General features: G+C 44.8%; 2 protein-coding genes across 2 annotated transcripts in view; one reads left to right on the forward strand and one right to left on the reverse strand.

Annotated features, from left to right (window-relative positions):
- The window catches only part of ODAD1 (outer dynein arm docking complex subunit 1), a 147,492-nt gene extending 144,413 nt beyond the window's left edge, over positions 1 to 3,079 (forward strand). The window contains exon 15 of the mRNA XM_068242978.1: positions 2,955 to 3,079. Within this exon, the coding sequence (XP_068099079.1) occupies positions 2,955 to 3,041 (87 nt within the window). The 3' untranslated portion in view covers positions 3,042 to 3,079. The remainder of the gene's footprint in view (positions 1 to 2,954) is intronic.
- Positions 3,080 to 15,718: 12,639 nt separating this feature from the next.
- On the reverse strand, positions 15,719 to 22,690 carry LOC137522180 (galactoside alpha-(1,2)-fucosyltransferase 2-like). Its single transcript, XM_068242213.1, has 2 exons — positions 22,669 to 22,690; positions 15,719 to 16,779 (listed from the first exon to the last, which is right to left on the reverse strand). Exons 1-2 carry the CDS (start codon positions 22,688 to 22,690, stop codon positions 15,719 to 15,721), a joined length of 1,083 nt encoding a protein of 360 aa, XP_068098314.1.
- Positions 22,691 to 23,226: the final 536 nt, after the last annotated feature.

The following is a 23,226-nucleotide window of genomic DNA, read 5'->3' on the forward strand; positions in this document are numbered from 1 at the left end:
CCAGCATCACTACAGTACAGAGCACTTGTAGAGGGGTTGGGGGCTGGGCACTGTACACAAGACCCTGCTGCACACTGACTAGGGACTGTCTGCAAAACTTTGTATGATTCATTATCAGTCATGCAGTCATTAGAGCTATTGCAGATGCAGTCATTAGAACAATTGTGCAGAGAGCAGAAAGCTTTTTCTCTCTCTGACCTTAGTATTCAGTCTGTAAGGTTGGGGCCCTCTGTGGATTCTGGGCCCCCCTGCGGCTGCATCCCTTGCAGAGTCTATTGTCACTCCCCTGGGTAGACCACTTCAACCCCTTCACACTGGTGGTGCTTGGCAATCCGTTTACAGGACCATAACATGGTACAAGAGCCCGCAGCACACCGTGATATGATAAAATCCAAGTGTTCTTTATTGGTACATTCAAGGAGACAGACATGGAAACTGACGCGTATTAGACATAACATCCTAAGTAACGTCATATGTCTGAAACACGTCAGATGCCATTTCTGTCTTCTTTAATGTACCAATACTGCATAGAAGACGTGAATTTTATCTCATCACAGTGTGCTGTGGGCTCTTACACTGTTCCAAAGGAAAACAGTGGTTGGAGCATGGGAATGCCCTCAGAGCCGGATGTCTGGAAAGGCCACAAAGGCCTGAGCCTTGGGTAGATGCAGCCCAAGGGGGCGCCTGGACATGAAAGAGGGGTTGCTACATTTGAAAGAGGAGGCTGAAAATGGGGAGCAACACAAAAAGGGGAAACTGGTGCTCAAGGAAGCTGTTCATGAAAGAGAGAGGCTGCAATATATGGATGATACACATGGAAGAGGGGGCTGCACGTGGAATGGGAGGGGTGCTGCTGCACATGAAAGCGGAGCCACAACAACATACTAGGCCTAGGGGTACAAAAAGTATAAATCCAGCCTTAATTTTCCTACCTTGAAACAGTTTCCTCCATGTAGGCTCTGCAGGAGGTTTGTGCACATATACTGTATATACTGTATAATCCCACCATGTCGTAAAACTCTGCTAATACAAATTACTTACAATAAACGTGCATCAGCACAACACCAATATTTTTGCATATTCATTTTACTAAACACTACTTTTCCATGCCAGTTTGAAGCCTGATAACTTGGGCCACAATTTAACCACACCTAATCAAAGTACACTAACCCCCATTACAGTATACAATTATTTATTAAAGAGGCACTTTATTATTATTGATTTTGTTTATAAAGCAACAACATATTATGCAGCACTGAACAATACATAGGGTTACAGACATCAATATATAGGGGTGACAAACAGCGCTAATGGCATATAATGGCAACATCATCACACTCTTATCAGCGGCAGGAACCTAGAAGGGGTATGTCCTAGAGCAAGTTTAAAAGCCTCAATAGACCTACAATAAGGCGTGGTCTCCTGCATTACAACAAAGTTGTTATTAACCACTTAATGACCAGCCGCCGCTGTCTTTCCTGTATTTCCATGGAAACGAGCAGCCGTTCCATGTCAGTTCACGGAGGGAGTCTCCATGAACAGCCTGCGAGCCTCCGATCGCGGTTCGCAGGCTAAATGTAAACACCCGGGGAAGAAAACTCCGGTGTTTACACGGCACGGCGTAAAGGAGATCAGCGATCCCCGGCCTCTAATTGGCCGGGGATCACCGTCATCTGACAGGCTGAAGCCGATCGCGGCTGAAGCCTATCAGAGGCGGTACAGGATGGATCGCCGTCCTGTACCGCCTACAGTGGGAAGGAGAGGGAGGGGGGAATAGCACTGCGGAGGGGGGCTTTGAGGAGCCCCCCCCCCCCGCAAAACACAAACAGCCGGCGGCGATCAGACCCACCCTGCAGGACATCCCCCTAGGGGGGGAAGTCTGATCGCCCTGCCTGCAACGTGATCTGTGCTGGGGGCTGAAGAGCCCACCCAGCACAGATCATAAGAAAATCACGCGGTCCCTAAGTGGTAAAGGGATACCCAAAGTGACATGTGACATGATGAGATAGACATGTGTATGTACAGTGCCTAGCACACAAAATAACTTTTTTTCTTTCTCTGCCTGAAAGCGTTAAATATCAGGTATGTAAGTGGCTCACTCAGTCCTGACTCAGACAGGAAGTGACTATAGTGTGACCCTCACTGATAAGAAATTCCCCTTTTTATCTCTTTCTTGCTCTCAGAAGCCATTTTCTGCTAGGAAAGTGTTTTATAGTTGGAATTTTTTGTCAGTGAGGGTCACACTGTAGTCACTTCCTGTCTGAGTCAGAACAGAGTTAACCACTTACATACCTGATATTTAACTCTTTCAGGCAGAGAAAGAAAAAAAGGAACACAGCATAGTTATTTGTGTGCTAGGCACTGTAAATACCCATGTCTATCTCACCATGTCACGTCACTTCTGGTATCCTTTAAGCAGTTGCGTTGCACAAGGGATGTGCGAATCATAAAACTAGTTGGATACAGTGGCGTAGGGGGTACAGAGTTTGCCACTGTATCGGAGACCCTTAGGCCAGAGGGGCCCCAAGGGGCCTATCCTCAACTACAGTACTAGCTCTTTATTTGGTCCTGTGCCGATAATATTCACTTATATAGATGCTTTGAATAGTAGTGATCATTAACACACTGTTTTCCACCCCTTCTTGCACCTCTGACACTGTGGCTGTCCTTGGCAGGTGTTGGTGCGCCGTATCAATTGTTATATATAGAGTGCTGGGGGAAGGGGGGGGGGCATGTAAAACTTGCACTGGGGCCCACAGCCTCTTAGCTACGCCACTGGTTGGATAGATACAGATGATATGGCAAATAATGTTTGTGTTATGATTGTGTATTCAGCTGCCTGATTTAATAGTTTCTGAGTGAACTCTCAATTGGTGAGTTTCTTTATTGGCCTGGGCGTCCACTTTAAATAAACCTATATTAAGTATTGTATGCTTTTATGCATTTTTTCCTAGGTTTTAAAGAAAGAAGAGAAGGCCAGCAGAAAGGGGAACCTCAGCGAGAATAATCTTACCAAAATGACATCCACTGTGAAGAAATGATTGCAATCAGGGGAATAACAGAAGAGCGTAGCACTGCATAGACTGAATCCGTGCCTATTTATAATAGATAGTAATCACTGATATTTACTGAACTGATAGGTGACCAGAATCCGCAATCCAGCAATCACGATTACTGACAGAATGGCATAACCATGCTCATAGCCCAAACTAAACCCCAAACCGAACAAGATGGATTCTAATGCAATCGTATTGAGTCGTGCAAGGTTTAAGCCTTACCTTTGTAACTGAACTTTTCAAATGTAAAAAAAAAGTCTTTGTGTAGCTACACTTGCCACCAGCTATGCCCCTACCCATACAATTCCTGCCTACTATTTTCCTGTTAGCGGACTGAGTTCTTAAGGTACATACACATGTCGGATTTTTCCAAACGACCGGTCGTTTGGATGTCAAATTGGGCGTGTGTGCAAACGGTCCTTTAGCTGATAAGACTGGATTTGACCGATTCGGCGAGCGGATCCGTCAAAACCAGCGTTATCAGCTGAACGACCATTTGCACACACGCCCGATTTGACGTCCAAACGACTGGTCGTTTGGAAAAATCTGACGTGTGTATGTACCTTTACAGTTGCTCACACCTACTTACTGCAGATTACAAGTTCCGCCTCCTCATGTTGCCACATGCTTGCTAGTGTAGTCTTGCGTTTATTGTTCTTGCTACTTTGAGTGTCACATGATCACACCTAACTGACCTTGTAGTTGAAAGTGGAGAGGAAGCGAGCTGTGATGCATTGGCAGGCACGTTTGGCCTATGAAACAGGTATCCTGCTTAGCCCTTTGTTTCTTTATACTGTTTATAGTCCTATATTACCCTGATTGCTATTAGAATTTGCCTAAATCCCTTTTGGGTTTAGTTGGGCTTTAAATAACAGCAAATTCTCACAGATGAAAAAATGATCGAAGGCTATCATGTTGTCCAGTTGCATAACAATAACCTCTGTGATCCCCATCATCGCAGGGGGACCAAGGTGCTAATAGGGCAACTCCTGCTGTGATTTGCAGAGTGGGGGGCATCAGAGCGTCATACTTCACCAACGGCGAGACAGGTCTTCCTCACTCTCTGCATCATAGTCGAGTGCAAGGGGGAGCTGCGAGGAGAGAGGGAGGAGGGCCTCTCTCGCTGCATGAAATAGGTAAAGGATGAAGCTCTGTTACTACATGGGGAGATCTGTAGGATGGGGGGGAAGGGCAGGTTGACAGGGTGTTTGCTGGGTGTGACGAGCAGAGTCTTGTTACTCCCTGATCTTGTCTTTATCATGTGCAAAGAAACCTCTGTACTCTGAGCCTTATGTGAGGTCTGTACTACCGTCTTTTCCCGAAAATAAGACAGTGTCTTATATTAATTTTTGCTTTAAAAGATGTGCTAGGGCTTATTTTCAGGGGATGTCTTATATTTCTATTAGGTAGTGTCTCTCAGCAGAACATTTCCTGTTCCTTTGTACTGTAGTGTTCATGGATTTGAAAGTATGCTACTGTCTTCCCTGCACACAGCTGATAACCTTGCTGTGTGCTGGGATGACAGGTTCAGTGCCCGACTGGCACTGCACCACTGTGTCCCCACTTACTAGCTGTCTCTTCCTACCCTTTAACTTCCTGTAGGGCTTATTTTCACGGTAGGGCTTATATTTCAAGCAAGCTCAAAATTCCAGCTAGGGCTTATTTTCAGGTTAGATCTTATTTTCAGGGAAAGAGGGTATTTAAAGGAATCCTATCAAACTTTCACTATTTCTGTACGCATTATAAATCAATTTGCCAACAACAGTAAGAATGATCAAAGCCTATATTTTTGCTGTGCAGCTTCTTCTGTCTTTATTTAACTTACTGTCTGTGTCCCCCGAGAAGACTGATGGTGACGGGGAATTGGGGCAGTTCATTATTCAAGAGGGGGATCCTCTTGCTGCATACAGCCATGCTTTATTCTATTGTGATGCTCCTCACAGGAAGGCGCGTCATTGCTCTGAAGAGAGCCGTAGAGAAAGATTTATTATCATAATAAATCTTCCTCTACGCCTCCTCTTCAGAGCAATGACGCGCCTTCCTCCAGCTCATGTTTACCTTTGTGTAGATACAACTAATTACGCAGCTCAGAACAGGGAAGTCTACTTCAGTCTAGCAGCGAGAGAGGGCTCCTCAGTAACTTTATGAGCCGATCGTGTGCTGCATAAGTCGCTCTGCTGTGTGAGGAGCATCACAATAGAATAAAGCATGGCTGTATGCAGCAAGAGGATCCCCCTCTTGAATAATGAACTGCCCCAATTCCCCGTCACCGTCAGTTTTCTCAGGGGACACAGACAGTAAGTTAAATAAAGACAGAAGAAGCTGCACAGCAAAAATATAGGCTTTGATCATTCTTACTGTTGTTGGCAAAATGATTTATAATGCTTACAGAAATAGTGAAAGTTTGATAGAATTCCTTTAATGCTCTGGCAAAATTACCCGCTGAGAAAAAAATTCTTCTAAACCGCATACTGTATTTCCACTGACCCAATAAATGAAAATAAGTGAGCCCAGCAAAGTCAACAGGTGTGCTCATTAAAATGCAAATAATTCTGAGTTGATGCAAGAGTATGCAAATTTTCTGTGCAAATGTACATAGTTTGAAAATGGACCAACTGAATACCACCAAGGAGGACTTTATCCATTTTCAAGCTGCATTAAAAAACTTGATAACATTTGCATTAAAAATTTGTTTATTCTTGCATCAACTTCTAATTATTGACATCTTGTTGACCGTACCTAGTTAACAGCTGCAGATTCATTAGCAAACATCTGTTTAATTACCTGGGAGCCAAAGGCTTTGATTGGTTAAATGTAATTAAGTGAATAAAGATTTGCATTTTAGGAGAATTTGTGGTCACCATCAAAAAAGATCTGGCTTCTTTTATTCCTTGTGTGAATCTAAGAGGGAGCTTTCAGTTCTGCCCCCCAGGCTGGTCCATGAGGATTGGGTCTTACGCTTCCTGTAATATTGATGTTTGATACTGAACACATCAGGATTAGGCAGGTCCATGGCTTCTGTAATGCTGGGAATACACGGGTCAATCCGGCGGCCGATTAGCCGCCCTATCGACCCCCGCCGCGTTCCCGCTCATCCGCGCGGATCGATTACCGCTCGTCCCCGCCGGCGCTCCTTATCAGCTGCTCGATTCCCTGCCATTGTCCGCCGGCGAGGATCGAGCGGGCCGGGGTCGAGCAGTGTGATCGGACCAGCTGAATATTATCAGCTGGCCGGATCAGCTGCTCGATACACGGTACAGAAACGTACCGTGTATCCCCAGCATAAGAGAAACGAGTCCAGGGCCAGGAAGGTAGACTGAAATACTCCGAGGAGGGGTAGGTTTAAATCTGGAAATGGCAATCAGAGCTGCTCAAATCCGGATCCGGGAGACATCCGGATAGTTATATCCGGATATCTCCCAGTTACCTGGGCAGGGGGGGTCAAGCTTACCTGTCTGACGTCTTCTTTGGTCCGTCCCTCGGCGCCTCCCACTATGCGGTCCAAGCGGCGGTCACGTGATTACAAACACTTCCTCCTTCCGGGTTGAAGGAGGAAGTGTTTGTAATCACGTGACGTGCGTGGAGCGCATCGTGGGAGGTGCCGAGGGACGGACAAAGAAGACGTCAGACAGGTAAGATTGACCCCCCGCCCACCCTGCACAGGTTTTCTGGGAGATATCCGGATAGCAACTATCCGGGTATCTCCCGGTTCCGGATTTGAGCAGCTCTTCTGGCAATACTCTGCTGCTTTAGGTTTGCAATGCTGTTTTCGCTAGTGATTTAGTGATTTCTGCAAATCTTCTTTTTAGGTGAGTATCCATTTTTTGACCCGGGCCCCTGGGGTTAGCTCGGGGTACACTTTAAGCCCCCAACCAGAAAGAAAATACAGTAACTTTTATATCACTTTTTACCTACATATTAATACTTTTTCTATTTGCTTTGTATTTTGTAGATAAGATGGAAAATGATCTCCTTGGAGAATACTCAGGAGAATAAGTAATTGCCAGTAGTTTTGCAAACTTAGTAACATTGGTTACTTGTCTTATACAAACAACGCGTGGGTTGTATCACATGTTACACAAAGTGCATGTCATGCCATGTGTGTAATGCACGTTAAGCAAACCATAACGTACATTATGTAGTTTGTGTAACGCCTGGTAACATGTATGAGCACTGTCTGCACATGTGAATTTTTCCAGCCATGAGTGTGCTGGCTAAGAATTGGTTTCAAGTGGTTAGAGTGAGGCATATGAATGAACTATTTCATCAACCCAAAGCAGGCAGACCCAAGGTATACTACCATTCATTTAGCAGTAGTTTCACTACGATGGAACGCAACAGATTCAGTGTGAAAGGACCCTAAAACTTCAGCAGCTGATACATTTTAAAGGAAAAGATGTATTTAAAGGCATCAAGTACAAATATTATTCATAATCAATGTTCAATCCAACAACATTTCATGGACTGCCCCCTTCCCTTCTAAGAAGTGCTTGAGGGAGAAGGTGAGTTTAGCTTATCTCACAAAGAGAGTCTTGAAGTTTAAAAAAAAAACAGTTAGGGTACCCTGGTAGATTTGAAGTTTTTAACCTAATGAAGCCGGTAAAGACCAGCGAAACGCGTTGTGTGGCAATAAAAAGTTTTTATTACCCTACGTGTGTCCTAAATAAGAAGGAAATCTCACATTCACCCTTAACCATTTCTCAGAGCACCTCATTATTTCCTTTTGATTGAACTATAACCCCCCCTCCCCCCCCCCCCCCCCCCAGGTTCTCACACCCCTTCCCTACGAAACATCTCTCCTTCCCCAATGTGAAGGCCTGTTGTGGAGCGTGAGCTAGCTTCCAAGAGAGCTATTCCAGCAAAATGATATACCAAAGCATGGTGTGGGAGGATGAAGACATTCTCCTGATTCCCAGATTGTGGTTGCCTAACATCAACAATCATTGTATAGTTGTACCCATCTAACGTGGTGTCTTTTAACTTTATAGTATCTGAAGATATTACACCAGCTCTGGCTACCAAGACTATTTTTCCCCTTTGACTTCAAAAAGTTCTGTTTTTATCCAGGTTTTGCCTAGATAATCTCCCATGAATCATATAACTTCCAATCTCTTTCCTATTGTACAGTGATGAACACTGAGGATTGAGCTGAGGTTTGGGATTCTGGGAAGTCTGCAGGTCTTTGGATGTCCTTATGAAATTTGTGTGACCTCTTGGGAAAACAGTGGCCACTCCTGGCTAGATTCCCACTGCTTTAAAGAGGAGCTGTTAGGTATAAGGTGTCAGAGAAAATAAACACATATATCAGTAGCTAAAGATTGGCTGTACTTACATTACATATGCATTTCACTGTCCACGTTTGTACTTCACAGAATTTTTATATAGTATATGCAGAGATTGATGCTCCTGACAGCTCATGGCAGGTTCCATGTTTTTCTGTCTTCTATGAAGCCAATTGTGTCGTCATGTCCTGCCTGCTTCCTGATCACAGAAAAGCTCGTACTGAATAACACAGTGTGCAGTGAATATTAATTAGCCATGTGGCTAGGAACAATAGCTGACTCCTGCAGTGTACTCTGCCCGGAGATTTATCAGTGCTACGCGCTGGACTGATTACAAGCTGCTGTAACCTCTCATTAGCAGCCGAGGGGAGGGCCCCAGAATGCTTTGCAGTATAGTATGCGGCTTGCGTCCTGCTTGGGTCTAACAGCTTTGCTGATAAGCACACATCAAAGGTAAGAGAGATTTTTATCTTCAGTAATGCCTTTTTGGCTTCCTTCTAAACTGTTTAACACAGGAGAATAGAGGTTTAAATTAGCTTCTGCAGCCTGACAGTTACTCTTTAAGTATTTTCTGTTTTGAATTTATGGTACTCGTGGGAGTTCCAGGGAGTCCCAGAGCTCCAGAACTGGCTTTGTTTCCCCTTCTAGACTGATATAATCTATACTGGGACCTTCACAGATCTGGCCCGGGACCCACCTGCGAAAATGGCATGTGGCTTCCACCTTAGGATCTGACACTAATCTTCTCCCTGGCCTCTACCTCACGCTAGCACCTGTTAAGTGAAGAAGTGCTGAAAAGTAGGTAAGAAAACTAAAACCAAACCTAAGTTAATTGGGGAGAATTTATTGTAAGTGGCTTGCTGGGATCTTAGAGTATTCATGAATAAGGAGCAAAAACATTCCTTGTGTGCGAACTCAGGAAGAAAAACAAATGAATACTGATCTAGCTCCTAACTAGTTAAAAAGCAATTAAAATTGCCAGTGATAACATTAGGTTTAGGGTAATTTCACACCAGGTTTAGTGCTGAACCAAAGGGGATAAAGAATGGATCTGTGCATTCCTATGAGCCTGTTCACATAGTTTGTTTTCTCCAGGTACAGGAATGTCTGTTGCAATACCGCTATGCAGGCCCGGATTTACATTACAGGAGCCTATTGGCACAGATGTCTTGGCACCCTAGATCTCGCCTTCCTTGAACCTACAAGCCCCCGTCGAACCACACCGCAAGTGTACTGGCTGGCCCAGCAGTAACTTCTCCTTTACTTCCCTTACCTGTCATAGCTACAGGTGTCTCTTAGCATTAGGTAGATAGAGGAACCTCAGTATTAAGTAGCTAGAGGTGCCTCTGACTGAAGGGAGATTTCATCAGTGGAATGCCGAGAGCTGGGTGAGTAAACTCTCATTTACGATCTGCTTGGGAAGGAGGAGTGAGCCACCATTCCATCATCGGGCGCCTGTAAGCACATGCCTACAGTGCCTTATGGTAAATCTGACCCTGCCGCTATTGACATTCCTGATTGATAATTTGCATATAGAGGGTGCATTGCCATATAACATGACGTGGTATACTTTTATATTTCATTGACAAGGTTGGATAACTCACAAGAAAATTAGTGCATCTTGATTGATTAAACTTTACAAAAAGAAAAAAAAGTTTGAAATGGGCGCATTGTATTTTTGAAGGTTAAGTTTGATATTGAATAAAACATGCAATTCTTTGAAATGCCAACACATTTAAGAAACAAGGCTTAAAACAAGATGTTTAATGTATTCAGATGCATGTTTATTCATCCACTGAACCATAAGATCAAGCAACCAGTTTGCCTTAAATTAATAAAATGACGATGCCCTCTTAGAATTTGATTTACACTGCAAACATAATCCCTGCGGTTTTTTTGTTCCATGTCCAGCAAAACAGTTTAATATCCGGGATTAGCTGAAAACAGCAAAGTAACGGTTTGCTGTGTGCTGCCATTACATGTGGACCAACAGTGACATCTAGTGGAAATTCAGTATAATGCTCCTATTAAGTATTTTATTTATGACTTGTTGTATCTTATGGTGACAGGGATTTCGATTGTGCCATTTTTGATTTCCTTTTAAAAATGATACTTCGCCAGGCATTGTGCTGATCCTCTGCATGTACTACACATAATCACTGACCAAAAATATGTAGATCAGCTCAGGGGCGTAACTAGAGGGGAGCAGCACCTGCGACTACAAGGGAGCCCAGAGGTGTGTGGGGGGCTCAACTATTAACCTTCGCTTTCTCTGATACTCCAGATCAGGTGCTTTTGTGGCTACACTTGTTATGGGCGTGCAGATACTGATGGCCACACTTGTTTAATGACTCTTGTGATATGGGTTCCCAGGCTGTGAGGGTCACCAGGAGTAGGCAAAGGAAGGGTTGTGACATTAATGGGGCCCCAAAGTTTTGCTGGCGGGCCCCATGATTTGTAGTTATGCCCCTGGATCAGCTGTTGTGACATTGCTTCATCATATGCTTGTTTTAAAGTGTGCATCCCAAACTGAGAAGCACCCACAGCCCGCTACATGCCCCCAACCTGCCACCTGCTTTCCTGGTGGATCTGATATCTGACCCAGCAAGACCATTTCTTGGGCAGTGCGGGCAGGGCGACCACCCTGGGTGCAGACCGGCAAGTGGAAGAAAGGGGGCGCAGGCAGAAGGACATAACCGCTACGGAACTGGTGATATGCAGTGCAGCCAAATGGAAGAAGAAGATTACCAACGCGATTACCTTCCTTGACTCCTCCTGGGCTGTCTGCATCAGACATCAAGTCATCATCACGTCATCACATGACCTGTAGCGGTATTGCAAGCTGTCAGTGCGCGGCACCCATGGAGGAGTCAGCTTTCCTGGCTCTCTTCGCCTGTGTGTCTTCTTGCTCCCTGCTTCCTCCTGGATGAGCGGCTGGTCACTAGTAAGAATGCAGATCTACTTGTGACCTGTGGCTGTGTGACTGTCCCCAAAGATTAAAGGTAGCCATACACTGGCTCGATTCCCGGCTGTTTCGACAGCAGATTCGATCCTGGGATCGAATCTGCTGCCAATCGTTCGCGGTAAACGCAGCCGCCGATCCGATTCCCTCCCTCGGATCGGTCCGTCGATCGCGCCGTGCGGGAAATTACCCTCGATCGCCCGCGGGTAAAGTGCGCGTCGCTAGCGGCGGCCGATCCGTTCAGGTATACATTACCTGAGGCTGGCTCCCGGGCGTCTTCTCCGTACTGCACGGCTCTGTTCCGGCTCCATCCATCCCGGCGCTTCCTGTGTCACTGCAGTGACCAGGAAGTTCTAATAGAGGGCGCTCTATTTGAACTTCCTGGTCACGGAGTAACACAGGAAGCGCCGTAATGGATCCGGAACAGAGCCGTGCAATGCGGAGAAGATGCCCGGGAGCCAGCGTCAGGTAATGTATACGGGGGGGGGGGGGGACAGGCGGCAGGAGCAGCTCAGCAGGTGGTGAATCGGTTTCAGGCTGAAATCGATTCACAATCTGTTTGCAGTAAAGGCAGCCATACGATCCCTCTCTGATCAGATTCGATCAGATAGGGATCTGTCAGCTGGTCGATCTAATGGCACATCGACCAGTGTATGGCTACCTTAAAGGTTTGCGAGTCCACAGTGGGGGGGGGCAATTTTTACACCCTCGCCCTGGGTGCAATTAAGCCTAGAAACTGTCCCAACTCAAATCGAACCAGTTTTTTCCTTTTTCTCCTAAAATACGCATTGGAAGTCTTATTGGAAGATTGAAAAATAAATAAAACCTATTTTTATGCACAAAAAGCCAAAGAATTGCTTTGAGGTTTGTTCTGCAATTTAATTTTTGAGGACTGTTACCTTTTTTGTTTTTATTGATTTAAGGAAAAGTAAAGAAAAAACAGAGCACCGACATCCTTGTCCCCCTCTCCCTCGGGCTGTGCTAAGCACAATGAATGCCCAAGTAAGCACTATTATGAAAACAACATAAGCTGGCCTAGTGCTGCCTAGTGCAGTGCTGCTCTACTCTTGTTTCTCACAGTATATATCATCTGACCAGGGAAAGGCCTCCTATTTTCAAGGAGGCGAAAGTAGATTATTGGTAATATTACCGATATTCTACAAGTTAATTCCAATAGTAAAATATTGATCATTTTAACCAATATTTTACTCAAACTTAACCTAACCCTACTCTCACACAGAACCTTCCTTTTACTGATTCCTAACTTTAAGCAGGGCCGGCGCTACCATAGAGGCAAAGGAGGCAATCGCCCCAGAGCCTGTAGGGCCCCCAGTGGCTACAAGAGGAAACATATTTTTTTCAAAAAGACCTTATAGTTTTTGAGAAAATTAATTTTAAAGTTTCAAAAGAAAAAAAAATACACATTTAAAAACCCGACGACTTTAACGGTTAATAGCAAATCCACCTTAAATGTTAGAAACCCTAAATTTGCAGGATATGTTAAGGAGATCATTGGAAATAAGAGGAAAAATACAATTTTTCTAAAAGACCTTAAAGTTTTTGAGAAAATCGATTTTAAAGTTTCGAAGGAAAAAAGTATACTTTTAAATGCGGTAAATGTCACTTTTAGTAGCAAACCTAATGGTAGTGTAATTTTACATGTATCAAAAGAAAGAGCAATGAATTTCCTTATGGGGTTTCCAGGGGGTCCATACACAGTACGTATGGACCTCCTGGAAACCCGTCCGCAGCTGCAGCGCTTTGGCCAGGGATCGCTATACAGCCGCAATATGGCTGTGTGAAAATCCCTGGCATTTTTTCCTATTCTCCCAATTTTGTTTTTCTTTTTTTGTTCTTGTTTAGAGTGTGGGATTTAAAAAAAAATTATGTGGGGTCCCCCCTCCTGAAACTTTTTAACCCCTTGTCCCCCGTGCAGGCTGGGATAGCCAGAATGTGGAGCTCCACACCCTGACTATGCCAGCTGCAAAAAAGGTCCCTTAATGCCGATTTTTGTTCCCGGGGTATCTGTTGGGGGCCCCCCAGGTTTATTTTGCCCTGGGGCCCCATTGCTGCTAAAACTGGCCCTGACTTTAAGACCCCCTGATAGTGCATAACCCTAAGACCCCCCTGATGGTGCCTAACCCTAAGGCCCCACTGGTAGTACCTAACCCTAAGACCCCACTGGTAGTGCCTAACCCTAAGAACCCACTGGTAGTGCCTAACCCTAAGAACCCACTGATGCCTAGCCCTAAGACCCTCTGTCAGACATTGCCGTTAATTATTCCACTTACTTTCAGATATTGTCGTTTAGATAATGGGTAATCTGAAAGAGAAACCATAATTTGGTAAATATCTGAGATAACGACCATATCTAGATGGAGCATTTTACATATTAAGGTCAAGGTCCAGCCTTCAAGAGAGCAAAATATCTTTTTTCATGTAACTATAGAGTGTCTATTGTGGCAGGTCATCATGTTTTCACAGAAGCTCAAAGGTCAGGAAACTCAGTGTTCTAACATGTTCCAGATGTCCAAGCTTTAAGAGTCCTCTCTCCAATGCTCAATGCTCAATTACTGGTATGGTAAGGAAAATACAAAGTATAAATTAAGAAGGTTAACATAGAATTACACATCCATCTAATGAATGACATTATAATACAATACAATAACATTTCTGTAGCGCTTTTCTCCCATAGGACTCGAAGCGCTTAGGCTCTCTCAGATTCAGTAATTGGTAGTAGGATGAAGTATTCACACAACAAAAGTTATATTTCTGCAAATGCCAAACTGAACAGGTGGGTTTTCAGTCTGGATTTAACACGTCCAGGGATGGAGCTGTCCTGATCTGTTGAGGTAAGGACTCGGAGTTCCAAAACGTAGGAGCAGCATAACAAGGCTCTGGGACCAAAAGTTTCCAAGTGGACTCTGGATATGATTAGATTATTAGAACCTGTGGATCTGAGATTGAGGGGATTGCTACGCAGCTGCAACATTTCTTTCATGTATCCAGGGCCCAGATTATTCAGTGATTTAAATGTCAGTAGGCTGATCTTGAATAGGACCCTCCATTCTATAGGTAGCCAGTGAAGGGAGTGCAGGACTGGCGTTATGTGTCAGTGACGGGGTTGGTTGGTTGGTTAGCAGTCTGGCAGCAGTATTCTGTATCAGCTGTAGACGGTACAAGTCCTTTTTTGGAAGGCCAGTGTAGAGAGACATTAATGTGCTCAATGAGCAAGACATGTATTACGTTACATTTTTTAAACAGAACCTTAGTTCTTTAGAACAATTAGGGAAGGTATATGCCAATATATAATTGGTAATACACATCCTAACTATGTTCTCACTTGATGCATACGGTTTGGATTTTTTCTATGGTTTTAAATAATGGGGTCTAGTTTTTAAATAAGGGGTTCTCTTAATGTCATGTAAAAGGGGTTTTGATTTTGCATAGTAAAGTCTATGATTACCGGTGGTACTCAATTTTCTAGTGAGTCTCTTGTCTCAGTGTACACTTATATACTGCAACCCTCTTGGTAAACCTTAAAGGGAATGTCCAAGCAAAATAAAAAAATGAGTTTCACTTACCTGGGGCTTCTACCAGCCCCATGCAGCCATCCTGTGCCCTCGTAGTCACTCACTGCTGCTCCAGTCCCCCGATGGCAGCTTGCCGACCTCGGAGGTCGGCGGGAAGCATTGCGTACATTTTTATGCATTCTCGCTAGTGCAGGACCATTAACACATAAATGTTTACGCATTACTGGTTCAATGCGTATAAATGTACGCATTGAACCAGTAACGTGTAAAAATGTATGTGTTGATATTCCTGCACTAGCAGGAATGCGTAAAAATGTACGCAATGCGGCCCCCGACCTCCGAGGTCGGCAAGCTGCCAGCGGGGGACTGGAGCAACAATGAGTGAGTACGAGGGCACAGAATGGCTGCATGGGGCTGGTAGAAGCCCCAGGTAAGTGAAACTCATTTTTTTATTTTGCTTGAACCTTCCCTTTAAAGAAATCCCGAGCCGAAGCTCCAGTTCAAAGTAACTTACTGACTTGAAGCATCAGTATCCTCTTGCCCCTGCTGCTGAGTGCAGCCCCCTTCCACATCAGGGCCTATCCTCTGCAGCATGGCCACACAGTAGCCGCGTGAGCTCACCCACACATGCGCAGTAGCAAAGAGCTTGCTACTTCAGCTTATTGCGCAGGCGTGGGCAGGCTCACGCAGCTACTGCATGGCCACACTGCACGAAGAGGAGTTGCGCTGCCCCAATATGATCTTCTTGGGGGCCGCGACGGGGGACATTAGAGAAGGGAGGAAAGCCTCAATAGGACTCTGAGGCTTCCCTCTCTTTAGGTAAGTCTCTCATTTCGTACCCAAGCTTCGGCTCAGGTACACTTTAATGGAGGTTGTGAATTGCCGTTAAGGATTCTGCTGACTTAGAAGCGGAGAGAGGTCTGCAGGAATTCCAATCCACTCCGGGAGAAAAACAGCTTCATATTTAAAATATTCAAGATACTGAGAGTCAGGCATTGTGTAATTTGCTAAATAGATGGTTTCCCCACCTACTAAATAAGCCACCCAAATACCAAATGTCCCTATGGTCAAGATTGTGTGGTTACAATGTGCAAGGAGGGCAAAGTCCCGGCCAGGTGATCCCTCATCACCATCCCCAGCAAAGTGAACATCTCCTGGTATAGGATCAATGTTCTCTCTACACCAGTCCATCTCATTACTGGTTACAATAAAGAGTGGATTTTCATATTTGTTTCTAAAATAGTCCATGGCTTTTTGCAAATACTCTTTGTCAGCCACCACTCCCCTCCATTTCTTGGACATGATTGGAACAATGTCTCCTCTACGAACATGCACCCCTACAAATGTGACATTGCCCCTGTCACCATTAACTTTGTTTAAATAGGCATATGACTCTTCTTTAATGAAGTCATGAAATGTAAATTCTCTGAGAATTTCAGCCTTGATGTGGTGGTAGAACGTAAAAGAACTCGGGAATCCAATAAAATGAACATATTCCCAGTGAATACTTTGGTACTCTTCAGACATCCAGTTATTGAGTCCATAGTACCTCCATTTGATGTGACTGCTTACTTCTGGGTGAATCAGTGGCAAATTTATCTTAAAGATCTTTGACAACTGCTTGTGCATATTTTCGGAGATGTAGGCTTGATGACCGTTCATCTTGGCGAGGGAGTACAGGGTGGCATATTCCCCCATGAGATTACCCAGACGTCCAGCTGCATTGATGGTCCACATGCCACTCAGAGCTCGGGGGTTTTCTGGTGATGATCCAGGGGAAATTTCCTTTGTCCTGTTATTCAGTTTAATATTTTTCATAAATTCCATAAACAAATTAATGTGCAGATTGGAATGGTAATCAAAGGAAAAATTTGTAATAACCAAGAGAAGTATAATGGCTAGTATGATCCAGTAGCGCTGCTTGTTCCTTTTGCCAGGGTTACCAGCTACAGATAAATGAAGAAAGAACACTCATTAACAAAGCAAAAATATGGTACATCAAATCATAAGTCTATCAAGCAGCCTTAAAGGACATCCGAGGTGAAAATAAACTGATGAGATAACAATTGCATCTATCCTCATTCTTCTAAAAATTACTTTTTTAGATATCCCACAGTTTTATTTTATACTAGTGATCTTAGCCCATTTAAAAACGGGCCAGGTCTGTCACTACGCATGCGTGCCCGACGCTCGCTCTCGCACACGCCCGCTGCCTCTGGCCCAGTCCTCCGTCAGCTCTCCTCAGTGTCTCTGTGTCCCTCCCTGCACATGCGCAGTGCAAAAAAGCACTGACACAGGGACATAACGGATGCAGGGAAACTTGTAAATTATATATATAGAGATTTAAATCTAGTTTTTAAGTTTTTACTGTTTCATTGTCTCTGCTCAATGACACCTTTATTGAAGTATGCCAGAGCTCAAATCTATGAACTATTGACTCTTTCTATCTCTTTTGAGTTCACAGAAGCCATTTATTGACAGGAAAGTGCTTTATGGCTGTAATTACTTATTAGTGAGGGTTATGCTATAGTCCGACCCAGTCTCGACCCGGACAGAAACTGTCCCTTGCATACCTGATGTGTAACTCTTTCGGGCTGAGAAAGAAAAAAAGAAACACAGCATAGTCATTTGTGTGCTTGGCACTGTACATACACATGTCTATCTCGTCATGTCTCATGTCACATCGGTTGTCCTTTAATAATAAAATTTCAGGAAGATATAAAACTTTAGGCTGAGCTTTATTCATAAACTAAAAATAATTTGAAGCTATACAATATCTATGGAGGGTTTTTCCCATCTTTCCATGATTAATTATAACATATCCGTGCTGTCCCATCAGTGCCATCAGTGCTACTGCATAGGTGACCATCAGAACATTGTTTTTGGAACGATGGCTAGCAGCCTGCGCAGAGTTTCTCAAGCTTCTAGGCCAGAGACGTTGTTCTCCAGACCAGTCCTCAAGGGCCGAGGTCCTAACACATTTTTGGCACAGCTCAAACTAATTGATGGGACTGAATCAGGAAAGGTGTGATTTATCAAGTAGAACACATTTCTCCTTTTTTCAGTCCATCCTAAACACTGGCGTGGATACATGCCCTCAAGGACTGGAGTTTGACACCTGTGTTCTAGGCCATATTTGGGAACACTAAAAGCATGCCTGACCCAAGGCAAAGCTACCTAAGCTAAGCACAGAGGTATCCCCCTCATGTAGGATGCACAATTATGGTCATATATTTTTCCTATAGAGACGATGCACCGGTATGGTCGCAGGGTTTGGCGATGTGCCAATATGGCCGCATGGTTTGGTGATGCATCATTATAGTTGCATGCAAAGGCGACGCCACTAGGATTACATACCCCTGCAAAACGTACGCACTGTTATTGTTGCACACTTTGTATATGGATTCCTATATTGATTTTGTTCTAGCTTATGGGTTTGATTCTGGCCAATTTGGGTTTGATTAACTGACCTAACTGGAATATCGGATCCTGGTTAGGTCTTTTAATCAAATCCTGATCTATACAATGGCCTTATGACCTGATCGGAAGTTGATCACTCTGGGCGGAGTTTCTAAATGTGGTGCTGGTCGCCCGTGCTACTTTGCACCTGATGAGGCAAGATAACGAAACCGGTTCAGGAAGGAGACAGGAGGCACCTTTTTATCATTTTACAGGATCCTGCTGTTGGCCAGCACACACCCGCAACTTACTAACGGGGTACCCGTTGCTTGGACACCGTATGAAAGTGCTCATTTTATGCTTTTTTTAAACACTGTTTGATTTAGTTCTTATGAAATAAAAGCAGTCTACACTGAGAACTGCCTTTTGTTTTGATGCATTGCTCATATTCTGAGACACTGTTCTAATTCCAATCGGAGGATTGAGATACAGTCTGGAGGATTGTTTTACCATTCCTAATTGCTAAAGCTATATATGCAACCTTAAAACGTGGGTTGTTCGTGTCTGGTAAGCCGCAATTCTGTTAACCACTTAAAGGGAGACGAAGCACCCTTGTGTATTTTACCATATATATCAGTAAGAACATTAGAGAAAACACCTCTCTGTTTCATCCTCACTGCTAAAAGTGTCTGTTATCAGCTGCGATAAGAATCCCAGACTGAGCATTCAGTCTGGCTTTGCAGGGAATAATTATAGCTGAGTCATTATAGCAGAGCCACAAGGGGCAGGCTTGGGCTTGAAAAGACACAAGAGAAGACAGACTCAGCTATAATCTTTCTGTAGCAAAGCTAGACTGAGTGCTCAGTCGGGGATTCTTATCAGAGGTGATAACAGTCAGATTAAACAGAGAACAATGAAACAAAGAGCAGATTAGGTGTTTCCTGTCATGTTCCCACTGATTTATAAGGTAAAATACAAGAGGGTGCTTCATCTCTGGTTCTCTTTAAGGACCGGGCTCATTTGCGGCGATCTGCGCTGAATGGGCTCTCCAGCCCACAGCACGGATCGTGTTTGAGCCAGGGCGACCAGACTTCCCCCCTTTTTTCCCCACTAGGGGGATTTCCTGCTGGGGGGGTCTGATCGCCGCCGGCTATCTTTGTGTTGCGAGGGGGGCTCATCAAAGCCCCCCTCCGCAGCGATTTCCTCTCTCCCTCTCCTTCCCTCCCTCTCCCTCTTGCTGTAGGCGGCACAGGACGGCGATCCGTCCTGCGCCTCCTCTGATAGGCTTCAGGCCGGGGATCGCCAATCTGCTTTACGGCGCTGCTGCGCAGCAGCGCCGCATGATGTAAACAGCAGGGATTTCTTCCCCGCTTGTTTACATTTAGCCTGCGAGCCGCGATCGGAGGCTCGCAGACTGTTCATGGAGACACCCTCCGTGAACTGACACGGAATTCATCCGACGCTAAGGAGGTATGTGTCCAGTCTGCCACCGCCCGCCCACTGCCCCTATTGATTGCAGGAGGGGGCGCGCTGAGAGGAGAGCCCGAGGTGAGGGAGGGGAGGAATGTCCCCCCTCCCCACCGATCTGCGGCCATGCTCTCCTCTTATGTTGCGACCCCTCCTGCCCCCCATTAAGTCCCTGAGCGAGCCCTGGGGGGGGGGGGATTTTTTTTTGCAGGGGGGTCTGGGGGATTTCTTGTTTCTGCCCCTGTATATACTGTGTATTATATATAAGATAACAGTAGTAATTACAACTTATAATTCCGCATACAATGAGTATTTTTGACTTCTAATTTCGAATTCGAATTGAAACAGCGATTCCATTCGTAATTCAGATTATGGTCGAATCGAAAGTGCATGAGGATGTAATTAATAGCACTCAAAGTCAAAACGTGGCCCTTACGAGCATCCCTAGTCAAATGCTGTGCGGTTATAATTCTGCCACGTGTCCTATGAGCTCTTTATACTGTGTCGTTTCTTTTGCACTCATTATTTTGTTTTCCATCTGTGAGATGTTTACATTGCTGTGTGTTATTCCGGTGCTTTGAAGAGGAGAGGATATTTCTACACCTCTGATGTATTTGCTCTTTATGCATGCACCACTGACTGCATATTAGCAATAGGTTGTTCTAACTGTGGCTAAAGGGTTAGCACTGTGGCCTTGCAGCTCTGAGGTCCTGTGTGTGCTTCCAGGACACTCACTGCATGGAGTTTGCATGTTCCTCCATGTTTCCACAGGTCTCCTCTTGGTGCTCCTGTTTCCCTCCAGCACTCATAAACAAGCTAATAGGTTAGTCGGTATTTCATCCAAATAAAAATATAGCAAACGCTAGACTGCCAGCAGCTTAAAGCGTGACTGTCCTTAAACTGTAATGATAAGTAGAAATGAAGGAGGCACTCAATTGGCGAATAAACTTGCGTTTATATTAAAGTAGCAAACACGACATGTTTCGGGGCGAGCCCCTTTCTCAAGTGTACATGCAACCACGTGAAACACAACACACTTATAAGCTGTAATGCACCACCCCTTTCATACAGGGTCCACCTCCTTTGGTCAGCTGACCACTATTAACCCTTTTAGGGCAAGTCCAAAGTCCAAACAACCCCGCAGGGTAACTGTAATGTACTTATACTTACAAATGTCTCCAGTGTCCAGTCTGGAACTTGGACACACTGAAAACGGGGTCTTAGTGCTAGGCGCACTCCCTAAGAAAGGCACTATGCACCAGGATTAGCGTCTCTTACCTTGTCCCTTGGATCATTTTCTGTGGACATCATTGATCAAAGCAGTTTTGTGAAACATTTTCACATTATAATACAGAACTGTGTGTTCTCACCGCGTCTGATGGCCAAATTGTAGCATTAAAGGGAAATTCCATTTTTTTTATTATTAAACTACTACAACTCAAGCTATTTTGTAATTTAATAGTATTAACAATGATCTTTTCATTTCAATTAGCAGCCAGCTAATAAACATTCTAAAACTATTAGTAATCTCAGATTGTAACCATGGAATGGCTTATATGGCTGAATGGCTGGAATGGCTGATATTGCGGTAAAACCCCTCCCACAGTGTGATGTCATAACCTAGGTCCTGACAGTTTGCTCTCTGAGAGCCTTGTTGCATTGTGGGAAATAACAGCTGTTTCCAACCACCAAGCAACCACTATTTCCCTCTGTGCGTATTTATATCTATTAAAAAAAACCTTTTAGCCTATTGCAGTGGGTATGGTTATAAATAATGGCAGTTGGTGCTGTCTGTTTTTTTTTGTCAAACAACATGAACAAATTACAAGGTGAAGATCAATAATTTCTTGATCTCCTATTTTTTAACTCACTTTGCAATGTATTTATTTAGTTTTTCCCCTTTCACTACAGTTCCTCTTTAAGCCTAACTCTAACTTCTACTTTTGCGATGATCACTTTCTGACATCTAACAACAAATATGTGATCCTGAAACCTAAAACTAACCTCCCCTACCCTTACTCTTAACAATAGCCCTCCAAATTGCTGCCTAACCTAACCGATATCCCTAACCTTTGTCCACTGGCTTTGGGCACACAAACCTATCACCTGAAACCAATATCAGCATGATAGCATAGTGGTTAGTGCTCTTGCCTTGCAGTGCTGGGTCCATGGTTTGAATTCCAGCCAGGCACTATCTGCATGCAGGGCTGGCGCTACCATAGAGGCAGAGGGGGAAATCGCCCCAGGGCTCCAGAGCCTGTAGGGGCCCCCAAAGTGTCTCCCCATCTTGACTATTTTTCCCTGGGGCCTCTGCAGAGTCTTTGTCAGAGTAGAGTCTCGCCTGTGCTGGCGGGCAAGTGAGATGCTACACTGCCAAAGACTCTGCAGGGGTCCCTGGAAGCACAGCTAAATTGGGAGGGAGGTCAGCAGCCGGCTCAGGCACCCAAAAAGGAAACTTGGTTGCAACAAAGGCTCCCTAATGCCACTTTTTTGGTCGGGAGGGGGTTGTCTGTTGGGGGCCCCTCGGTTAATTTTGCCCTGGGGACCCATTGTTACTAGAACCGGCCCTGTCTGCATGGAGCTTTTATGTTCTCCCCGTGTCTGTCTGGGTTTCCTCTGAGCACTCTGGTTTCCTCCCACATCTCAAAAACATACAGATAAGTTAAATGGCTTCCTCCTAAAATTGGCCCTAGACTATGATACATGTACTGCACAATACATACATAGACATATGACTATGTTAGGGACTAGATTGTGAGCCCCTCTGAGAGACAGTTAGGTGACAAGATAATATACACTGTACAGCGCTGCGGAAGATGTCGGCACTATATAAATAATAAAAATAATATTCCTGGTGCCTGCTGATAGTTCATTTATCCATTATCCAAACCTGCCACCAAATAGCTGATATATTTAGACTGCACCAAAATATGCTTTTGAATAAATAGTGTATACAGGAGCTGACTCACCTGCTAGTGTAAGATGTGACATATTGTGTCCAGATGCCTTTGTCTCCTGCAGTGTGAATTCTACACAGTCAGCCAGGCCAGTGAATGAGGATTGCAGTCACCTGCTAGGATGAGGTACAGGGGAGGGGGTGGGGAAACTGAGACAGGTGAGATGAACCATAAGATGGAGTTCTTCTGGGTGTGGTAACCATGTCCTGTTCTCTGCCAAGAGTGAGAACAGATCTCTCCACGCTTGCTACATGCAGGAGAGGTGATGATGATGTGAGGACAGGCCTGTGGAGAGCAGAAAAGGATTGAGATGAAATGGGGCCCTAGGCAAGATAGCAGTTTTTGCCCACCGCTGATGGTCACTTGGCTTTTTTAGTAAGATTTGATGAGGGCTAGCATCCATCAGGACCCGAGACTTTCTCCAGGGCCAAGGCAACTGCCTGCAGGGTGCAACTAGGCCCCACCGGGCCCCCCTGCAGAATTTCAGAGTGGGGCCCCCCCGGGGTCCGCTTGGGGCCGTTTTGTGGGGGTTGGAGGGGAAAGCCATGAGGGGAAAGCCATGGCCACATT

This window comes from Hyperolius riggenbachi, chromosome 6, assembly GCF_040937935.1.
Source record: "Hyperolius riggenbachi isolate aHypRig1 chromosome 6, aHypRig1.pri, whole genome shotgun sequence".
Taxonomy (NCBI): Eukaryota; Metazoa; Chordata; class Amphibia; order Anura; family Hyperoliidae; genus Hyperolius; species Hyperolius riggenbachi.